The sequence below is a fragment of the Seriola lalandi genome, unplaced genomic scaffold (assembly GCF_002814215.2).
Source record: "Seriola lalandi dorsalis isolate HSWRI2012SDOR001 ecotype SW California unplaced genomic scaffold, Sedor1 jcf7180002053927, whole genome shotgun sequence".
Classification (NCBI taxonomy): domain Eukaryota; kingdom Metazoa; phylum Chordata; class Actinopteri; order Carangiformes; family Carangidae; genus Seriola; species Seriola lalandi.
In genome coordinates, this window is record NW_019524480.1 from 32735 (window position 1) to 52633 (window position 19899).

At 39.6% G+C, this 19899-nt stretch overlaps 2 protein-coding genes and 2 non-coding genes across 7 annotated transcripts; 1 reads left to right on the plus strand and 3 right to left on the minus strand.

The window, feature by feature from the left end:
* Positions 1-6: 6 nt before the first annotated feature.
* thap12b (THAP domain containing 12b) lies at positions 7-4509 on the minus strand. The gene is made up of 5 exons (XM_023402306.2): positions 4199-4509; positions 3384-3504; positions 3189-3296; positions 3023-3059; positions 7-2907 (listed from the first exon to the last, which is right to left on the minus strand). The coding sequence occupies exons 1-5, from the start codon at positions 4285-4287 to the stop codon at positions 998-1000; spliced, it is 2265 nt and encodes a 754-aa protein (XP_023258074.1). The 5' UTR covers positions 4288-4509; the 3' UTR covers positions 7-997.
* Positions 4510-5481: 972 nt separating this feature from the next.
* Positions 5482-5553, plus strand: trnap-agg (transfer RNA proline (anticodon AGG)). Its single transcript has one exon. It is a non-coding gene; the product is annotated as a tRNA-Pro (tRNA).
* Positions 5554-5842: 289 nt separating this feature from the next.
* Positions 5843-5914, minus strand: trnap-cgg (transfer RNA proline (anticodon CGG)). The gene has a single exon. It is a non-coding gene; the product is annotated as a tRNA-Pro (tRNA).
* Positions 5915-6158: 244 nt separating this feature from the next.
* Positions 6159-18077, minus strand: dyrk1ab (dual-specificity tyrosine-(Y)-phosphorylation regulated kinase 1A, b). Of its 4 annotated transcripts, none has more exons than XM_023402285.2 (12): positions 17236-18077; positions 15317-15386; positions 13455-13651; positions 13079-13171; positions 12733-12921; positions 12347-12494; positions 11972-12258; positions 11665-11811; positions 11166-11306; positions 10730-11033; positions 10248-10372; positions 6159-9804 (listed from the first exon to the last, which is right to left on the minus strand). In XM_023402285.2, exons 2-12 carry the CDS (start codon positions 15324-15326, stop codon positions 9217-9219), a joined length of 2229 nt encoding a protein of 742 aa, XP_023258053.1. In that variant the 5' UTR covers positions 15327-15386; positions 17236-18077; the 3' UTR covers positions 6159-9216. The 4 variants fall into 4 exon arrangements, with proteins under 4 accessions (XP_023258053.1, XP_087029065.1, XP_023258055.1 ...); XM_087172939.1 differs by lacking the exon at positions 17236-18077 and adding an exon at positions 16370-16677; XM_023402287.2 differs by lacking the exon at positions 15317-15386 and having other exon boundaries at positions 17236-18076.
* Between the last annotated feature and the right edge of the window lie 1822 nt (positions 18078-19899).

Below are 19899 nucleotides of genomic sequence, written 5' to 3' on the forward strand. Positions count from 1 at the left end.
TCTTCATTTTGTGTTCTATAAAAGGATTTTATTAAACCAAGCTGAAACCAGACGGAAAGTTTATGTGGAATTTGACAAGTTATTGAATATTGTGGGAGGCAATAAAAGCAAACCACGTGATAACAATAATATACAATTCAATTACTGCTACATCCAGACTTGTGTCAAATTTCCTGCATTTTTTTTTCTGCAGAACAGTGCATGATGAGGCAAACACGCAACTTCATTACATATCCAAATGGTATTTTCCTCTTGTACCTGTTTGAATTAGAATGTACCCTCTACAGAGGTGAACTCTCAACATACTGGCCTTCATAACTATCCAAAATATATCACCCTAGCAATATAAGCTTTTCATTTATAAAACAAAAATATTTCCCCAATGGCATTAATTCAGGGTCTGATATTGGTGTAACTGCTCCCTCTTGTGATGCTTCTGCTTCACAGTCAGTGGAATGGAATAACTACAGTAGATCAACAGGGCCACATGAGTTCATCTTGTGGTTTGAATTAAAAGCACACAGTAACGAAGAGCCAACACAATTTAACAAATAAAATCAATGAAGAAAAAAAATAGACTACAAAATATTTTTCCTTAAGATCACAGCATCATTACAGATGCAAGTCTAATAATGAAACAGCCTGACAAACACTCAGAACTTTGAATATTTACAGACCATGCCTTTGGCAGTAACTTATATTTCCAGATGTTTGATTATTTACAATGCAAGACTGAGCTGTGATGCATTGCAAACACCAATGTTTTTACCACATACAAGAACAAGGGTAATTTTGTTTGTCTTGGAAACCTCAGAGACTGAATACGAATGGCATCCACTACCTCTTTACATCTGCATTTAAATTATCAATACAAATATCCAACTGTAAATGTTCAAAACATACATGAGCAACCAAAGGAGTGTGTGCTTATGGCTGACAGCATCTATTTTGTTCATTTGTGTCCCAGAGCAGCTATTTCAGCTAAGTGTCTGTCATATCATTTCATCACACCATCTTCGTCAGCCGCTTCCTCAGCCGCGGCCTCAGCTTCAGGGTCATCCTCTGGATAGAGTCTGCAATATTTGTCTACCATGACATCCAAGTCATGTTTGACATGAGTGTTAACGTTGAGCATTGCGAGACTTTTGTTCCACTGCTTAGTGGGCATGCTAGCAAGATGAGCGCGCAGCCGCTCACTTGCCGTGTGACTTTTGTTGTCTTCCAGTTTCAGCACAGGTAAGGTGGAAAGCACCTTGAGGAAGGAGTTCACGTTGGGAAAGAACTTGACATCTGGAAGCTGCAAGGTTTCGTGGATGGTGGTGGGCAGGCGCACCTCTTTGCCCCTGTGCTTCCACTTGATTCTCCAGCAGTGAAGCTCTGCGGGAAGCGTGTCTGGGTTAGGGAGGTCGTTGCGGTAAACATCTGCATAGTTCTCTTCGGTGGTGTTGAACTTCATTTGGCCCATGACAGCTGGGACCAGTGACAGACACTTGAGAGCTTTGAGGTTGTTCTCAGAGAACATGTCCTCCACCTCCTGCATGATGCCACGGATAACAGGGACAGTCACATACTCCTTAAAATATGACTCTGCTTGGATTTCACCCACATCAGCTGCACGCTGCTTCCGCAGGAACAGCCTCGGGACCTTCTCGGGAATCTGCATTACACTGGCCACACTAACAGCTTCCTCATACCAGAATTCATGGTAGACATCAATGTTATCATTGACCTCATTTAGTGAATGCAGCACAGCAGTTAGACTGTTGGCAGCAAAAAACACATCAAGTGTTTCCCCTTGGAGATTCCTCCCAAAGGCTCTGGTGAATGTGAGAACATTCTTTAAGATGACGATGGTGACAATGATCTCAAATTCAGCCAGAGTTTCTGTGATTGAATATGCATCTGCTGTGACAGCATCAGCAAACTTTCCATCATCATTGTCTAAAATGCTGTCCATGCAGAGCAGCAGAGGTGGCAACAAATCTAGGAGCACATCAAACACATTGTGCTGCTCTGTCCATCCTGAGCCAGAAGATTGTTTTAGTGCTGTTCCTTTCTCTTCGTTTTTCTGGTAGTGAGAGGAGATAGCTTTCTCAAGCTCATCCTGAGTGAGCGGGGTTCTAAAGAAAGCACCAATCCTCCTCAGAGTCTCCATGACAACCTGGACATTGGGAAAAGGCAGACTGCTGGCCAGGTGGATGTTAAGTGCCATATGGGAGCAAGGCATGTGCAATGCCAGGGGATACTTCTCCATTAGTAATACTGCCACAGCTTTCATTTTGGTGGTGGAAGTCCCAGTGGCCTTATGGGCCTGACCACGGCAGTCCTCCATGCTAAGCCCCCAACGGTCAGTCAGCTGGGCCTCCAGCCTCTCTACCAGCGCAGACTCATCACCATCAAACAGAACAAAGTCCAAAAACTCCTCTCGAAGGACGTTCTGCTGATTGACAAAGCGTAAAAATAGAGGCAGGTGTTTCTCGTTGGAAAATTCAACAAGGTCACCTGTCACGAGGGAGAAGAAGCGACTCTCTCTCACCTCCATTAGCATCTCCTCTCTCACTGTGTTCTCACAGATGTCCAGGAGCTGGCTCTGCTGGGTTGCAGAGAGGTATTCTGTGTTCACAGCTGTCGCCTCAAACCGCTTCTTCAAAGCTTCGTCTCCAGCATTCATGCGGTAATCTAGAAGGGCCTGGAAGTTGTTGGACTTATGTTCAGCTTCAGATGCTTTTTCAGCCATTAATGGGATACTCTGTTTTCCTAACAGGACCACAACCTCAAACAAGGATCTCAGGTATTCACGAAACTCTTTCTCCTCTGTGGACAGCTGAGGTTCATCCTCGTTGGTGCTTGTTCCATCCTCAACTGCTGCATCTTTTTTGGAAACAAGCTGTTCGATGGAGGATGCCACTGAGTAGAGACAGACAAGAAAGCAACAGTGATCATTTTAAGTTAATGGATATGGCATAAAATTATCATTAACATTTTGCATTCAAGACAAATAATCCATTTCCTATTTACTTACATCTCCTTTCTTTAATCTTTCTTATATCTTCTTCAGTCTGAAATGAAAAACTATAGTTAATTTAAAAAAAAAAAAATCAGACAATAGTTGCTCAAACTATTAAACTTAAGAGAAACATTTAAACAACCATGAAAGGTGAGCAAAGTGCTAAAAATATTTGTCTTACAAGTTCTTTAATCCGCTTGCGGTGTCTGGTATGAGGATTTCTTAGATGGCTTGTCAGATCAAATATAGTTGGAATGGCCGTATCCTTCAATACAGTCCTGTAGGGGCTCTGAGAAACAATAAACTCATATAAGCCATTTTGGGGGAAACACATATTTGGGAAGGCTGATTGGGCAGCATTGTGTCAGATACTCACAGTTTTGCACACCATAGCTGGGTCAAAATGTTTGGCACATAATCTGTAGTGCTTGTTCAACTGGTCTGATGTTTTCGCCTCTAGATCGGCTCTGCGGCAGTTTTCTACCCAGATTCGGCATCTAAAGAAAAAGATACAAAGTAAAACAGCTTTATGTGGCATTTGAAAATTAGTAATCCACTGAGACAGTAGCCATGTCTATATAAGCTGCTCATGACCATCTTTTGGATACATAGTAAGTTCGTAAGGGACGATATTTACAATTCTCAACATGCAAAATAAACTTTTTGAGGGCAGCATTGACAGACACTAGTATACAAAAAAAAACTTAAGTAATAACGCATTGGAAAAATATTTTTTCTCGCTTTATGTTGAATTTTCAACTATGAAATTGGTTGTAATCTTTAATAGCTGCAGTGTATATTGCTGAGACATTCACTGTGCTTGTTATCTAGATCTAACATTAGTTTGTATGCTGTAGCCTAACCATGGGTCTGAGTTATCAAGAAGTAGCACTAAGCCCACTCTGCCTCAGAGTTTAATGGTAAGCCTGGATATACAACATAAACAACAATAAAAAATAATGGTTAGTTGCAGCGCTACTAGTAATTTAAATTAGGCCCTAAAAAAAATTAAGGATAATCTTACATTCAACATGAAAACAAACCACTGCATTTCAGTTCTATGAATTAATGCTTAACTAATGATTCTTCAGCCATTCTGGTACAATTTAACCAAGAAATCGCAACGGTTAAAGCTGGTTTTATTAGTACATAGGTTAATCAATGTGAGTACTATTAAATAATATGCCTTACCTCTCTGGGTCCCGTGGAAACCTAAAAAATGCTAAATCCGACTGTGTACTCTTCCGTGTACAGTTTGGGGCCGCGCAAAAATTCGGCATGCTTCGGGCTAGGTGGTTAGCTTAGCCAACTTAGCTGGGTATTGTCATCTGCTGGCTTTGGCGCCTTGGTTTAGGGACTCGTGTGGACGCAGGTGGTTTCATACACTGATAGACAACGAAAGTTGCTTACTATACTCAAGTGGTGTCTGACAGGCGTTTCCATAAACAATTTCAACACAGTGCTGACTGATTCGCGACACATACACAACGGTTGAAGTTGGTGTAGATCGTTATACAGGACGATGTTCCGCCCACAAGACCTGTGATTGGACATACTTGAACCTGACGCGTTACTATTGGTCACTCATGCTACTAATGCTTCTATCGACCAATTAAAAGATACCCGACCATTTTTCTTCTTCGTCCTTAATAAATGCAGTGGCAGCAGCTCTCCCCTGTGCACTGCTGCCATCTACCAGCCAAGTTAAAGTAACACAGAAGACAAGGGCTAGCTAGCTGGCAATGGAGAGTAGGGCGACCGATTTGATTGTCGCTGTTTACAAAGATAGGTGATGTGTGCTAAATATCGTGCAATGACCCGTTTCTGTTTTCGGCCATTATCTGACTGTATGTAAAACAAAAAAGAAAATAAATCAATTAGTAATCGGCAACGATTACTTGATGTGTTACCGTCACGTCTTCACGCTGAAGTTAGGTTCCTGTTCGACAGTCAGGGTGCGTAAACGAAGTTTTCTCAACCAAACCACATCAGACCAGGTAACCACTATGCCTAGATTTGTGAAATCTGCTCTGGATTAATCCAGATAAGCCTACATGCTATTTAAAACATACATTGATATCCGCCCCCCAACCCAGACCGCACCAGACCAGGTCTCGGTTTTGAAAGATATAGTAGATATAGTATATAGTAAGTATAGTAAGGTTGGGTTTGAAAGTTGAGGCTTGAACTAAATTGTGTTAAATACCGTTTCATAACAATAAATGGCGCAATAAACGGAGAATAAAGTGCTTAATTTTGTCAATTAAATTGTCCTTAACTATTTCTTATCGAATTGGAAACCGACTTCGGCGGCGATGAGATTTTGTACTTTTCGGGGAGTAGCTACTCAAGTAACTACTTATGTGTTGATTTCATTAAAACCTCTTTCTAGAATGTATGTTTCTCAAATCATAAATACGAAACCGTCTTAAAACAACATCAAAATGTGGCTGATGGTCATTGTATGGATACATGGCTCGTTGGTCTAGGGGTATGATTCTCGCTTAGGGTGCGAGAGGTCCCGGGTTCAAATCCCGGACGAGCCCACCTTTTGTATCATTATCGGCTGTACAATGTAACAGTCGTTTCAAAGGATCATATTACAAAGGAAGAGACACTACCTTCATCTGTGGCGTGAGAAGTGGACGAGGACAATGGAACAAATACAAAATACAGGATAAGAACCAGCATCCAAAAGTCTCAGTAAAATGCCAATTTTCACGATTACTTTATGGTTGCATGGTGGTATGTAGTATTCATGCGCACACATAATTGGTAACCGTCAGTGCTGTATTTGTGTTTTCGTACTAATTGTTAATTGTAAAAAAAAGGAAAGGGCTCGTCCGGGATTTGAACCCGGGACCTCTCGCACCCGAAGCGAGAATCATACCCCTAGACCAACGAGCCGGGGCGATATTAAATCTCTTCTCTCTTTTTATAAATTCCTGCTACAACATATGGTTTTGCATTTCTATGCATTTTTTCTGTTGTATACACGAACGTAATCTGCGCATTTTAGCTGTAGTAAAAGCAACGTGCAGACATGTATTTTTGTGGATTGTGTATGATTATGTTACTGGGGGTGAAGAGTCAATACTCAATAGTCAATGTAGATGGAGTTGTAAGTGAACAATAAAGACACACAGAGCAATTCAATTAACTTCTTTTTATATATCATACATAAGACTGTCTTAATATAATACAAAGGGCATTGTCATAAACACAGCAAAGTCTTGACTAGATCTTACAATCTGTGGATACATGGACTTATCCTTTCCCCCATGCTGTTCAATTCTATAGTGCATGTTGCATGTACAAAAAAAGTGAAAAAATGTGGAACCAAAAATGAAAAGGATAAATCCAAATTAAATAAGAGGATTTCAACTTCTGTTGGGTGTTCAGATATGTCAACAAGTATACGTGTTTGTGTATAACCCACAAACTGAACAGGCTTATGAAAGATGGAACCTTTTTTTCAACCATGTGCTTCTCATATAACCAAAAAGTAAGGTTTGTGATGTACATGCACTTACAATATACCCTGTGAAAATTATTAAGGTTTGAAGATCTAGCTTTCCCTGTTTGATTCAAACCCTACCTCATAGTGTTGTCCTGATGTAGTCAAGTACCTTTGCCAAAAGGCAAGGTTTTGCCACTAAGAAAACAGGAGTTCCTGCCCACTGAATGGTCACCAAATTGACAAACATAATCAACATACCAGCAGGAGCAAGGTAGTGAGTTCTATACTTCCTTTATTAAAAAAATATAAATATATACATAAATTCTATTTCAACTATTAAAAAGGGGCTGCATTTCATGACAACTGCTCTAAATAAGAGGTCAATCAGCATGATCTGAAATAGGCGCACACTTACGAGTCACTGCAGTCAATTTTTTTTCTTTTTCAGTCTTTATTTTTGGAATGTTTAGTACCAGTATGAGTGCCAGTAATAAAACCACTGGCAATTTCTAAATGTCTCAAATTCTGCGGGGTATGAAAAATGATTGCAAATTTGCAATTAACCTTGACATCCAGATAAAACCCCAATCTTAATATAGGTAGCTTTACATTTGTGTTTGTGGAAATACCAAGCATGATTTCTTATGATGGTTTCTCCTTTAAAATGACAACAGCATCACCTGTGGCCTGCCCTTAATTTAAAAGGTGGCTGTGGGCAGGTTTTTCTGTCTAATTTCAAAGCTGGTAAAATGAGCAACAGAAGAAAGAAAGCACTTCAAACTCCCTGATATAAAAAAAAAATCTGGTTATTGACTGTAATGTTTTGAGGACATGCATGTCTGCCTAGGCAAAGCATGTGATTGTGGGCTGATGGACACCCTTTCCCTTTGAATAGGACAACAATCATGGGGATCTGCCCTACCAAATCAGAACAATACCATTCAACACAAACCGATTTGCCACAATTATCCTTACCCTGCCAAGACGATGACATAAAGTCTTGCTTCATGGCAGAAACTAGCCAAGTTGACCAAATGATGTATGAAAGGCAGCAAAACCCTTTGAAATAGTATGATGGGGCAAAAGAAAAACGACGACACAGAAATAGAACGCATTAGTCTCCTTTTTTTTTTTTTTTTTTTAAACCATCAGCTTCTATCTTGCTACTCCGGAGCCTGCAGAGTAACTACCAAATTCTCTAACATACCAAAGTTTTAAAAGACTCCCAAAATAATCTACCAATTAATATGGAAACAGTTTTGGTAAAACGTTGCAAACAAATCTGGCCAGAATACACAATAGCCAACGGTCTCAACAACGGTCTCCAGTTTTGCTAAAGTAAAATATTGCAGCTGTTTGTATTGACGTTAAAATAAGATCTTGATAAACTTTGCGTCAAAGTGGTGAACTGCTACATTATTGGTTACAGACACCTATATGCTATAAAACAACTGCTTTGGTATAAAAACATATCCAAAGGGAAAATAAATTCTTGTAAAATTCACAGCATAATTTGAGGAGAAAAAAGGCAGTCACTTAACTCATTTTTTTCTTCAGTTTCCATGTTTTGGATGGAGAGACTTGTGCAGGTGGTTCTGATGAGGAACTACATGCAAAAGGGAAAAATAACAAAACATAAAAGGGTAGACTCTGGAATAGATAGTTCTTTCCACTGCAAAATCCTTAACCAGTGAATAAGATTTTCAAGGAAGTAATGTTTAGGAGGTTGTTGTGTACAATAAGACCCTGTTATGTGGGGCCCTGCTGAAGAAGTAATCTTTGTCGAGAAAGGCCTCAAATTACCATTCTTATTTACCTTTTCTAAGTTGTTTTAATTTCCTTAAAGAATTAAGGGCTGTCTAGAGAGAAAAATAGAGAAAAGCCATCTTAATTCAAATGATAATGTCCAGCTCCATCCCATTCCAAGTCCATGAGTCATAAGGCCAAAAGTTATCTAGAACCAGCCACTGACTGCCTTCCTTTCACTGGGCTGGATCCTTTCGTCTCCCGTGCCCATCGCTGCTCTCGTCTGTGCCGGGCCCGGTTGCAGCTTGCAGGACAACGGGGCCTCTAGGCCTGAGGGGTGGTGCTTCCCTCTCCTTTGACCCGGTTGGTGTAAGTATCCACCTGCGGGGTCTCCTCTCCACCCGGCCAGCACACGCTATAGGGACTCCACTGCTATGTGCTCCCCTTTAACAGAGTTACACAATACCGACCAACAACAAGAAATATCACCGCAAACACTTCCCCTCATTGTCAAGCTACAGGATTTACAAGCAGCTTTTACGTGAAATTTCACTTAAAAAGGGCAAAATAATTAAGAACCAGTGGAACAGTAATGTCAGGCAGTCCACGTTTTGAACCGAAAAAGGACGCCAAGCATTTCATCACCAACAGCTACCTGCAAAAACAGCTTCAAACTTCGCTCTGAAATGCTCCTTAGAAGATTTTGCCACATAATACCATATGGTGATTACTTGGTGGTTACATGAAACTGGTGAAATGGTAAGATGGATGTCTCAATCTCACTATGGTTATTCCGCAGTATTATTTTGTGCCTAATGATTGCAAAACAAAAACTGATGAAAATTACATATATACTTTTTAACAAAGGTTTTTCTCTGTAGTAGCGGTTCAGTGATATCTCCCTTCTGACGTGAGCAGCTTTTGTTCTCAACACACCTTGTAGTAAAAAACACCACCTTAAAAATGACGCACAGGGGGAACACACAGCCAAATGTCAGTGCAGTCACGAGCTGGCCATAGAACTCTGCTGCACACACACTCCAGTCATTGGAGACTCCTCCCGGTCCATGCCCTGCCTCATGCCCAGGTGGCCTTCCGCTAGGTAGTGGGTAGGCCCTGTGTTCGTGCCCATGGAGAATGCAGGGTGCGCTGCCATGCCAGTCTCCTGCCGTGGGTTCGAGAAGGCACCTAGCCCCATGCTCAGCCCACCATTCTGACCAAAGTCAAGGGCTCCGGCGGGCAAATGGCGGAGCTGGTAGGCCTGGTTGCCATGGTTCCCAGTGGAAGAGGACGATGTAGAGGAAGAGGAGGCAGAGGAAGACAGGGAGGTCATGGACAGATGGCCATGAACCACCTCCATGGAGTCCTGTGTCGAGGAGCTGTGTGTCGGGGAGGTGTAGTGGCGTGGGCGTGGCCGTGTAGCCATCATCTGCCCGTGGTGGTGATGAGTGTGTGAGTGGGGATGCAGGGCCTTAGGGTGCTGAGGGGGAACATGGAAGGTGGTCTCCTGGACTGGGTGTGTCTCTCCAGTGACGGACTCTGGTCCAACTCCACCTCCCCACACCAGCGGGGGTGGGTAAGGCTGTCTTGCCTGTCAATGTCAAGCAAATGACAAGAGTCAGTTATAGAATACACCAGCATTTTTCATAGTTTTAAGGTAGTACTGCTTAGACTTCATTTGAGTACAATTAATGAAATCAAAGTTTACAAGTTCACATAATTCTCAATTTAGGAAGCATGACTATTTTTTTTGTCAATGTTACTTGCCAGAATCTTTTCAGTTTTAGATTTCTTTTGTTAATCCTGTCTTATATTAGAATCAGACTATCAACAGTAAAACAATAAAGATGAAAAAATACTATTAATTAAATTGATAATCTTTAAGATTTGTTCTGAAAGGATTTTTAACAGTTTAAAATAATATAATAGGGGAAGCCACTGTGCTCATACTGAATGAGAAAAAATGTGCTATGATAACAATACCTCCACTCACTATCAGATCACATTTCAGAACCCTCCAGGTAACTTACTGACCTGTGGGCAGAGGCTGTCACCATCGATGGCAGGCATGGCCGTGCCGAAGTGTCCTCCACTGTGCAAGTGGTGATGGGTAGGGTCTGATCTTGCTCTGCCACTGGTGCTTGTCCCAGATGATCCTCCTAAGGGTTAAACAAAGTGTCACAAGTGCAGCCTAAACAACATCATATAACATATGTCAAATGTTACAATAGGATTCACTAATGTTTATTAAATCATACAACACGTTGGAATTGTCTGGAAATTTCACAATTAAATAGATTTTAATAGTTTTACTGTTCTCTGTGAATAACTTGCTACATTTCAAAGCATTGATGACAAGTCCCACAGAGTCAACACTCTTTAATGAACAGATAATTGTAATATTATAATACATTTCTCATGTTATCTTAGAACACAACAACTGACAGATATTTGTGTTTCACTACTTTAAATGCAGGACAGTGAACAGCTACCCATGATTTTAAGGTGGGAGTTACCTGAACTAGAGGAGGTGCTGGAGGTGGTTCCTGAAGACTGGGACTGCTCTAATGCGGGGCTTGTAGACACGCTGCTGCTTGTATTGGTCCCCTCATCCGCAGTCTTCTTGAAGAAGCTGTGCTGCAGGGCATAGTAGGGCTGGATGCGGCTCTTAGGATCATAGTCCAACATCCGGAGGATCAGGTCCTTGAACTTCAAGTAGTCAGCAACAGCATGGCCAGACTCCCCCGCCCGCCGGCCACCTGGACCCCCTGTCTCCACACCGAGGATGGAGTGGAGCTTCCGCGAGGCTGGAGGCTTATACTGTTTAAGGCAGAGTACACAAAGATTAAGAGATTTACTTACCCAAGACTTCTGCATTTGATCACACAATCTACCATGACAGCACAAATTTTGGTAAGAGGCTACGTTCAGAAAACAACTTAGACAGCTTACCCTTTTGCCATCTTTGGTCTTCTTAACACTCCATGTACCATCCGAAAGCTTCTCAAAGAACTTCCTGGCTTTTGGGGCTAGGTCCATTATGTGATTAGGCGGGATACCAAGAACTTCGACTATTTTGTTCATCTGGTCCACCTGTGGAAATTTTATTAATCAAATTACTTCCTCTTGTTGGCAGAGATAACTTAAAATACAGTTTCACTAAATACATTTTACACCCAGTATGTAAAGTTAAACATCCTAAAATGTTGTCCTTAAGATGGCCTAACTGTCACAACATTTCAGCTCAGGTAAATGGCTACCATCACAATTTCAATGCTTGACAACTGAAAATTATGTGATTTGTTTTAACTCCACTTCCCTATCTTTAAAGGTCTACATGACATTATATGTACGGTTGAAATGAGGTAAAAACTGTTCCTATTTCCCAATCTTGGATATAATTCAAAGCTCAATACAGAACAAATTGGAGTAGTGTTTCAGTTCCTTATACCTCATTGGCTCCACTGAAGAGAGGTTCTCCAGTGTGCATCTCTACCAAGATGCAACCCAAGGACCACATGTCGATGGCCAGGTCATAGGGCATTCCCAGCAGCACCTCCGGGGAACGGTAGAAGCGACTCTGGATATATTGGTATATCTACAAAAATACATGGACACCAAGTCTCACCATTTGCCTGAAAACTGAATCACCTACTAATTACACCTAATGTTAGGCAGCAACAACTACCACACTTTTCAGCGACATTCTTGCATACATTAGTTTTATTGGATATATAAGGAAAACTGCAGCTAGATACCCTTTGTCCCAGTTGGCATGAGCTGCCAAAGTCCACTATTTTGATGGCACTCCTCTTGGGGTTGCAGAGGAGAATGTTCTCAGGCTTCAGGTCACAGTGGATGATGCTGAGCTCAGGCGTGGCCAGGAAGAGCAGCGCTGTGCATAGCTGCTGGGCAAACTTCCGTGTGAGGTTGAGTGAGACGCCACGGAAGTTGGTATTTCGGAGCAGGTCATACAGGTTATATGAAAGCATCTCAAACACGAGGCAGAGGTGGTTCCGAAACATGAAGTGACGCTTTAGGTGAACTGTGGAGAAATAAGTTGTACCCATGTTAAGAAAGGCCCTCTAAATTCTTAATATAGCTTGTCAAATCAAATTTCAAGAGTTGATTACCAATGTAGTATTTCATCTCGGTATCATGTTTGTTCATGAGCTCTAGGAGGCGCACTTCAATCTGGGCTTGATTGAGGAAAGCTTTCTTGTTCTTGATGATCTTAATGGCAACCCATTCCTGCTCTGCACGGTCATATGCTTTCACAACCTAAAGATTCCAACAAGAGCAAATTTTAATGTGTCCCAAAAATTCAAATTAAATTCAAAGAGTTTGACTTTAAATATCACCACTTCAATTGATGACTGCATATGAAAAATCTTCTGTAAGAAGCATCAAACATCTCAAGGTTATTAATACTGAGGAAAATGTTTATCAAATTTCAAGAAAATTTCCTCTGTTACATGTCCTCAAAGTGTATGTTTGTGTGTAATTTATAATTAAGCACCTGTCCAAACGATCCCTTTCCTATCAAGGAATCAATCTCATAGCGGTCCATCCACTTCTCCCCATTCTTGACGATGTAGTCATAGTTATCATCGTCATAGCCATCATTAAAGACCTTTCTCTCTTTTTTGTGACTGGAGTCTTCACCCTGACCCTGTTGGTGCCGTCGCTTCTTTTTTGCATAATACACCTGTAAATTAACAAAATAATACACATGATCACACTTGAAGATACTTTATATTAGTCTTAAATTTTCAAAGTTTTAAGTGTTAAGTCTAAGTTTTATCTTTACAATATTAAAAAACAGATGATATAGACAGATGTACTTAATGCAAAACAAAGCTAACCTCATTGATGTGTTTGTATGTTTTGATAAGGTCAATGGAGAGCTTCCTCAGGGGAGCTGAAGTTGGGTCACGAAAGCACTGGGGCATGTGCCTCTGAAGTATCAAAAGGGAGAATCACATTTCATAAACAAACAATATGCACAGTACTTTTTGAGTCACATGTCTTTGTTGAATCTTATAGGCCATGAATTGAATTTACTACAATAGATGTTGCACATTATTGCATGTTAAATGGCTAGACTGAAAGAAACATTTGATAAGCAGCTACTCTGCCTTGTGACAACTACAAAAAAGGGAAGTTACGTATTGCAATTCTTACACTGCACATTAAGACTAAAAGAAATCCAAGAGCTGGGTTAGGGTAGGGTTAGTGTACCTGATTGGCAGTGAGCTGTGGTGTCTGGTCGCTGTACGGTAAGACCGTAACAGATTGGTCAGTGCTTGGCTGGTGGCGGTCACTGTACTGCTGGTGCGTATGGGGCATTGGAGCAGCCATCTGAAGACCAGCAGTGTGTAAAGAAAAAGAGGGCGCAAGCCGGACGGACGAAGGTTTGCATGCTGAAGTCTCTCCTCCTGGAAGAAATTAGCACTACTATGAGTTGCATATTAACTTAATTCAACATTATATGCAACAAAACACACTCGGAAGGAAAAGGGGTAACAATCCTGACCTAACAGAGATTTATGTTCTCTTCCACATGAGAGATTTTTGGCCCAAAAATAAAATAAATACAGAAATATGCTGCTTATTGTACAGATGTAATATAAAAAGGCATTACTTGTTCCTTAATCTAACCAGTGAGAATTTCCTAAACATGAAAAAGCCTTAGTTTATCTTTTAGGAAGAAAATTATATTCAAAATGCAAATTATCCATCTGTAATATTTACATGTATGTTGAAATGATCAAGCTCACTCTTTAAAAACAGACAAAAATTAACAGAAGATGTTGAGAACAATAACAGGGATTAATTCATTGTTAATATAAATGCCAGGTTAATACATTGTGTCTTTTGTTAAATCTGTAAAGTCATAAAAATGCATCAAAGGATAACCACAAAATAAAATATAGCAGTAACATATCAACCTTTGTGAAGAAAAAGGAGCAAAACAGCAGGTTTAACAGTGGAAAGGGGTGAAAATACAGCATCTCCACACTGTACAGTGAATCATCCTTCATTTTAAGCCAGAAGGAATCAAAAAATTATTAAATAGCATGTTCAGCTATCAGCATCTCTCACCAGACAACACAATTCACCAGTGCTACACAGTAACCACTATTCAGAATCCCAGCAACAGCACCTAATTAGCATAGCCTATCACCACAGAGATACAGCGTGATTTGGCAAGCCCATCAATGCACAGACCAATCACAACGCAGTATGCAAATAGCCTACTTTTGTTGCCAGGGCAGAGCTGCTCCCATTTTCCAATGAGAAAACAAGAAATAAACAAGAAATAAAATTGAACTTTGGCACACTTAGACGCTGCTTTCAACACAAGAGCCTGACAGCAAAATAGCTGCACAGCCCAAAACCTGCACTCCATCTGAGAGCGTTAGAAAGCTGACCCAGCTTTGCAAAAGGAAAAAATACACATTCACTGACAGAAATAAGAGAAACTGTAAGATGATAGAGCACAAGCAAAGGCTGTATTTTAAGAAACTAAATGTTTCATTCTATTACATACATATACAGATAAATATTACATACTTATACAGATATTATATATATATACTTTTGCCTTCTTAAATATATTTATTATATAAATCTATTTTTTAATAAAACCTGATCTTGCAAGGATAGACCCAACTATAAAGTAAATTTAATTTTGCTGAATAAGATAACCCTTAAATTAAGAATTTATTTGAATCACAATAGAAATAGAACATATATTAAATTTAAAGCACTAAAATGATAAGACTGATTTGTCATGATGACTAGTGTGCCTAATTTACTGCTTGTTCAGCTTAGACCTGAAAACAATGATGTCAAATCAATTTGAATCACTTTTAGCTCTGTCATCAAATAAAAAGTTCATGCTGAATTAATGGGAATATCAAATACTGTATTGACCAATATTAATTATAAGAGAACATTATTTGACTTTTTACCCACTTGAGATGCTGAAAATTTTTGAGTTTGGATGCCAGATTCAACAGCAAAATAACTGAATGCGAAGAAGATATTAGGTGCACCGCTTCCCACCAAGGGTTAAGGCTTAATATATAGCAGCTAACCTGGATGCATCGTCTCCTGTTAAATTTCATATCATCCTGGGAGGAGAGTCCAGCAGCAAACCACAACCCACTACAAAGAATAAAAACAGATCATTATCATTGTGCATCTTTGGTGGGATTTAACTTAATAGTGGTTAAGCTAAACTAAAGAGAACAGAGGAAACCCCAAAACTTTAAAAAGTGTACTTGGGGGGTCAATGTATGAACTCTTGGGGAATTTAAAAATAAAGCTGAAATTCAAAAAAGGTAAGTTGCTTGTGGATCAATGGTTAAAAAGTAGTTAATACCCAGACAATGAAATTATCAAAAAACAAAAGATCTGAAGCTCTTCTTTAACTGTTAGAATTTTAATAGTTCACTAAGAGAGGCACAGACTACATAACACTTCACAAAACAAATCAGGATTATTATTGTTGTGGACTTAATGACACTGGATCTCCTCTCAGCATGTCCATAATCAATATATAATTTAAATTATATATATATATTGTTTTTAAAGACCTAAAATATACTTTTTAAAATAGATAACCCAACTGGCCTAAATTGATTATTGTACAAGATTATGCAAATTGACAAAGAACTAAAAAAAGTTTGGTTTGAGCCCATATTACTAATACAATACCTGGCATCAGACTAACATGACTATAGGGCGAATGTGACATTTTAAAAATCACTAACCATACTGAGAAAATTCAAGCTGTATTTGACCACAAAGCCATTTTGCAAGCGCACTTGTAGCTCTTTACTCTGCCCTAAACGTTTGATTATTCTTCATTTTCAGTACTGACATATGAACAGTTCCTTTCCTGGCTCTACTCATCACGGCATCAACGGGCCTATTTAGGTGTAAATATAACGACAGCTAGCTTGCCATTAGTAGCCGTATCATATCATAGGTGATGGCTAAAGACCTCTGTAACAAGCCTGTGTGTCATCTTCTCACGCCCAACTGATTAGATCCTTCCCAAAGCTGAATCAAATGTAGCCCATCCAAAACAATTAAAAGCCTAACGTTCGTATATAATGACGGAGCCCAAGTATCTCTGTACTTACAGATGGTGGGGTAGATCTCGTCATGGTTGGAATTTAGAAAGCATATTCAGCGTTAATTTGCGTCCTCTCTTGCTACATATCGTTCGCGTAAGCCTCCAATTCCTCGTATAAATGACAATCGTATTCAGGCTTGCGTTACCGTTAGCAGTCTAACGTTAACTTGCTAACGTCGTTAACGTTACCCTGAAAACTGCGGGACAAGCAAGCATATCTCTCACCAATCCAACGTTAACGTTAGCTAGTGACGCTGTGTTCAGCCAGCGGGTTGTGGGGCCCATTCAGCTGGTTCGTCAACAAGTCAACGTTAACCATTAGCCAGGTTAGCCGAATTAGCTACCAGGCGTTAGCCAGGTTAGCTAGGTGAGCTTCCGTACTGTATAACTCTGAAATCCGAACTACATCGCTGACATAAATACAATTAGACATTGTACTGACAGTGACTCAAACGGGGCTGTTAGCTAACACGGCAACACTTGCTTCTATCGTACAATGACAGCGTCTTATATTGCAGAGTTAACGTTAGCTGTAACGTTAACGCCGTGCCAGCATGACTCTCCGTCAAAGCCCACACAATCCGTTGCACCTTCTCGTTCACGGCCAGCTGGAAAGCTGTTCCCGTCTAACATCAAAATTAGTCTGTTGACCTACTGACTGAAAGCAAATGTTAATGCTGGCTTCAACGGAGTCGGCACCGCCACAAAATGTTAGCTAGCCGCCATACCATAAGCTACCATTCTCAACTTAACTGTCGCGTCCATCATTGTTAACCATTCACGTTGGATATAATATACATCTGCGAGAGCGTTAACGAGAAACGTTAAGCTAACAAAAGCTAATTTCAAACATAACAGTTTACAGTTGCTCACCTCTGATGGCACGATCTTCATTTAAAGTCCAATAACCTGTATGATGAGGAAACTTATCCAGCTTGAGCTTCTCCCCTCCCTGCACGGTTAGCGAGTAATGTTAACGTTAAATCCAATCCCCCGTCCTCTGACCGGCAAACTCTAAAATAATTCGCCAGCCAGATTCAATACGCTTTTCATATCCCAAGCTCTGATGAACAACATCGGCGATCGAAGCAACTTTGACTAACGTTACTATCAGCTGATGACTAGCACCATGCTAACGTTAACTAGCACGCATAACTTACTAGCTAACCTTAGCGAACTGGCTAGCTAGTTGACAAAATGAACGCAGCTAACATTAGCTACCTGCCCTGGCTAGCTTTAGCTTCTTAGGTTAGCCTCAAGCTAACAATTCTAGCTGCCGCTAAATAAACGTTATGCCAAATTCTAATTTTACGTTGTCTTAGCAAATTCAGCGTCGGTCACTTCGACAGATACGACAGTATGGATAAATCCAGAGTATTTTAAACATGAAACAGAAACCGTGTCCTCTGATAATTTTGGTTAGGAATTTTGTGTCAATTTTCACAAAATGGCGCGCGGTCCAAACCTGCGCAGTGAACCGGCCCGGTGGACCAGAGACACGGACAACTGAGTTAGTGCGGCGCCGCCTAATTATTTCAACTATGTTAAAACGTCGGCCTCTTGATCTTCTTAATCCGATCCACTAGACGCATTTCGATATCCAAAAACGTCAAATATATATCCACTGACAGCATTATTCCGGCGGGAAGGGAGAACATTTGAAAAGACTGAGCTGGGAAAAAAACCCTCCTGACAAAATGGCGATGCTCTAGCTTGTTGCCATGGCAACTGTCAATCAAAAAATAAAGTGCCCGGATGTACCAATGACGAATAAAATCTAACTGGCCAGAGTTACAGGACAACGCACAGCTCCAGCGGTGTCCCTGTCTGTCTTTTTAACCCTGTTTGGCCTGTTGCTACCAGCCAGCATAGATGTATATCACCAGACTGTTTATTTTTACAATTTGAAACTAGTGAGGTGGTCTGAATGTCTCCTTTCCGTCTGTGTTGGTCATTGGTGAAATAAGTATTCAGTGTATTATTGTATTATTTAAATAACTATAATATTGTATGGGCAAGCGCACATCAAACACATTTTAACAAACTGTGTATAGTACAAAAAAATGTGTAGATTCCTCTCACTTCTTCTCATTGTCATGAATAATCAACTCCACAAATTTTAACTCTAAAAGTATCAACAAACTTGACAGCACTCACTACTTCAGTTATCTATTCATATCTTACTACACCCTGCAAAATTTTCATTTAGAAGATTTCATCATCTTTGTTTACTTTTAAGAAACAGCACAAGCATTGGTAATTGGTAATTAACTAGGAATAATTGTGGATTACACATATTTGCATATAGGAGAGGTTTCCTTCCTTTCCTGTATAATCTCTTTACTTTGGAGTTATAGACCTATATCTGAATAGGTAAAAGCGTAATAATTATATTTTTGTATTTTTTATGTAAAATAAATAAATGACAATTTATTTAGGTAAAAGTAGAAATAACACACAATTCAATTTCTTGGAAACTGAACTTTTTGCTGAAGTATTAGCAAGAAAATATGGGATTAAGTATAAAAAAATAAAAGTATTCATACCAATGAATAGCCACATAGTGTTATCCTATTATATCATTAGTCCATTATAATAAATATGTTAACATATGAGCAGTACTTCAGTGTTGTAGTTGGTTTAGGTGGAGCTAATTTAACTGTTTAATATATATTGGGTAGTGTAGTCTATAACAAAGCATCATATTTATAATATTTTAAATAGTAACCATCTTATAAACTATCATATAAAAGTATCTTGTGCTGCTGAATAAATATCATAAATACTCAGTTAAGTAATTAAAGGTTGTACTGAGTTACAATACTTTGCAATAAATGCACTTAGCTACATTCCGCCATTGTTGTTGGTGATTTGAAGGATAACTTAATCAATCTTGTTTTACAGTCAGCCAGGATTATAGAATGCAGTCATAACACCCTAACACATCCGCGGTCACCCTAAAATAATTTCCCAATGATGCATCAGACCCTTCTCTGCACTGTCAGGAATAAAATTCTGGAGGCAAAAAGCTAAAGTCTTTATTTATTTATTATTTTGTTGTCCCAAAAGTAGTCACATTTGAACATACATTGTAAAAAAAATACCCACTATGAGAATGTTTTTAAATGTATACTTTCCATGGGTAGCTAAATTTCCCAAAATAAATACATAGGCCTATTGACCAGAATTTTCCTATAGTTGTATTTTATCAATTAAGTATTCATTACTTCTTGTGGGTGTAAAAAGCAGTTTTGAGCTCTTAAGGCATACTATTCATTGGCATATTTTATGAATTTAAGATTACAGTGTGTCAAACAAGGGCATTTGACAGTTTGTTTTTGCAGAGGGTGTTCCACTTTCTCTCTATGTTTACATACATTTATTTAAGTACATGTTCACAGTCTGGGATACACTTCTGGAAAAGTTATGACATGATACAATTAGTTAAAGAGAGGTTATACTGAGGTATCTGGTCTGAATATCAGGAAGGGGGAATTGAGTATTACACATTGTGGCTGTATAACTCATAAACTGCAA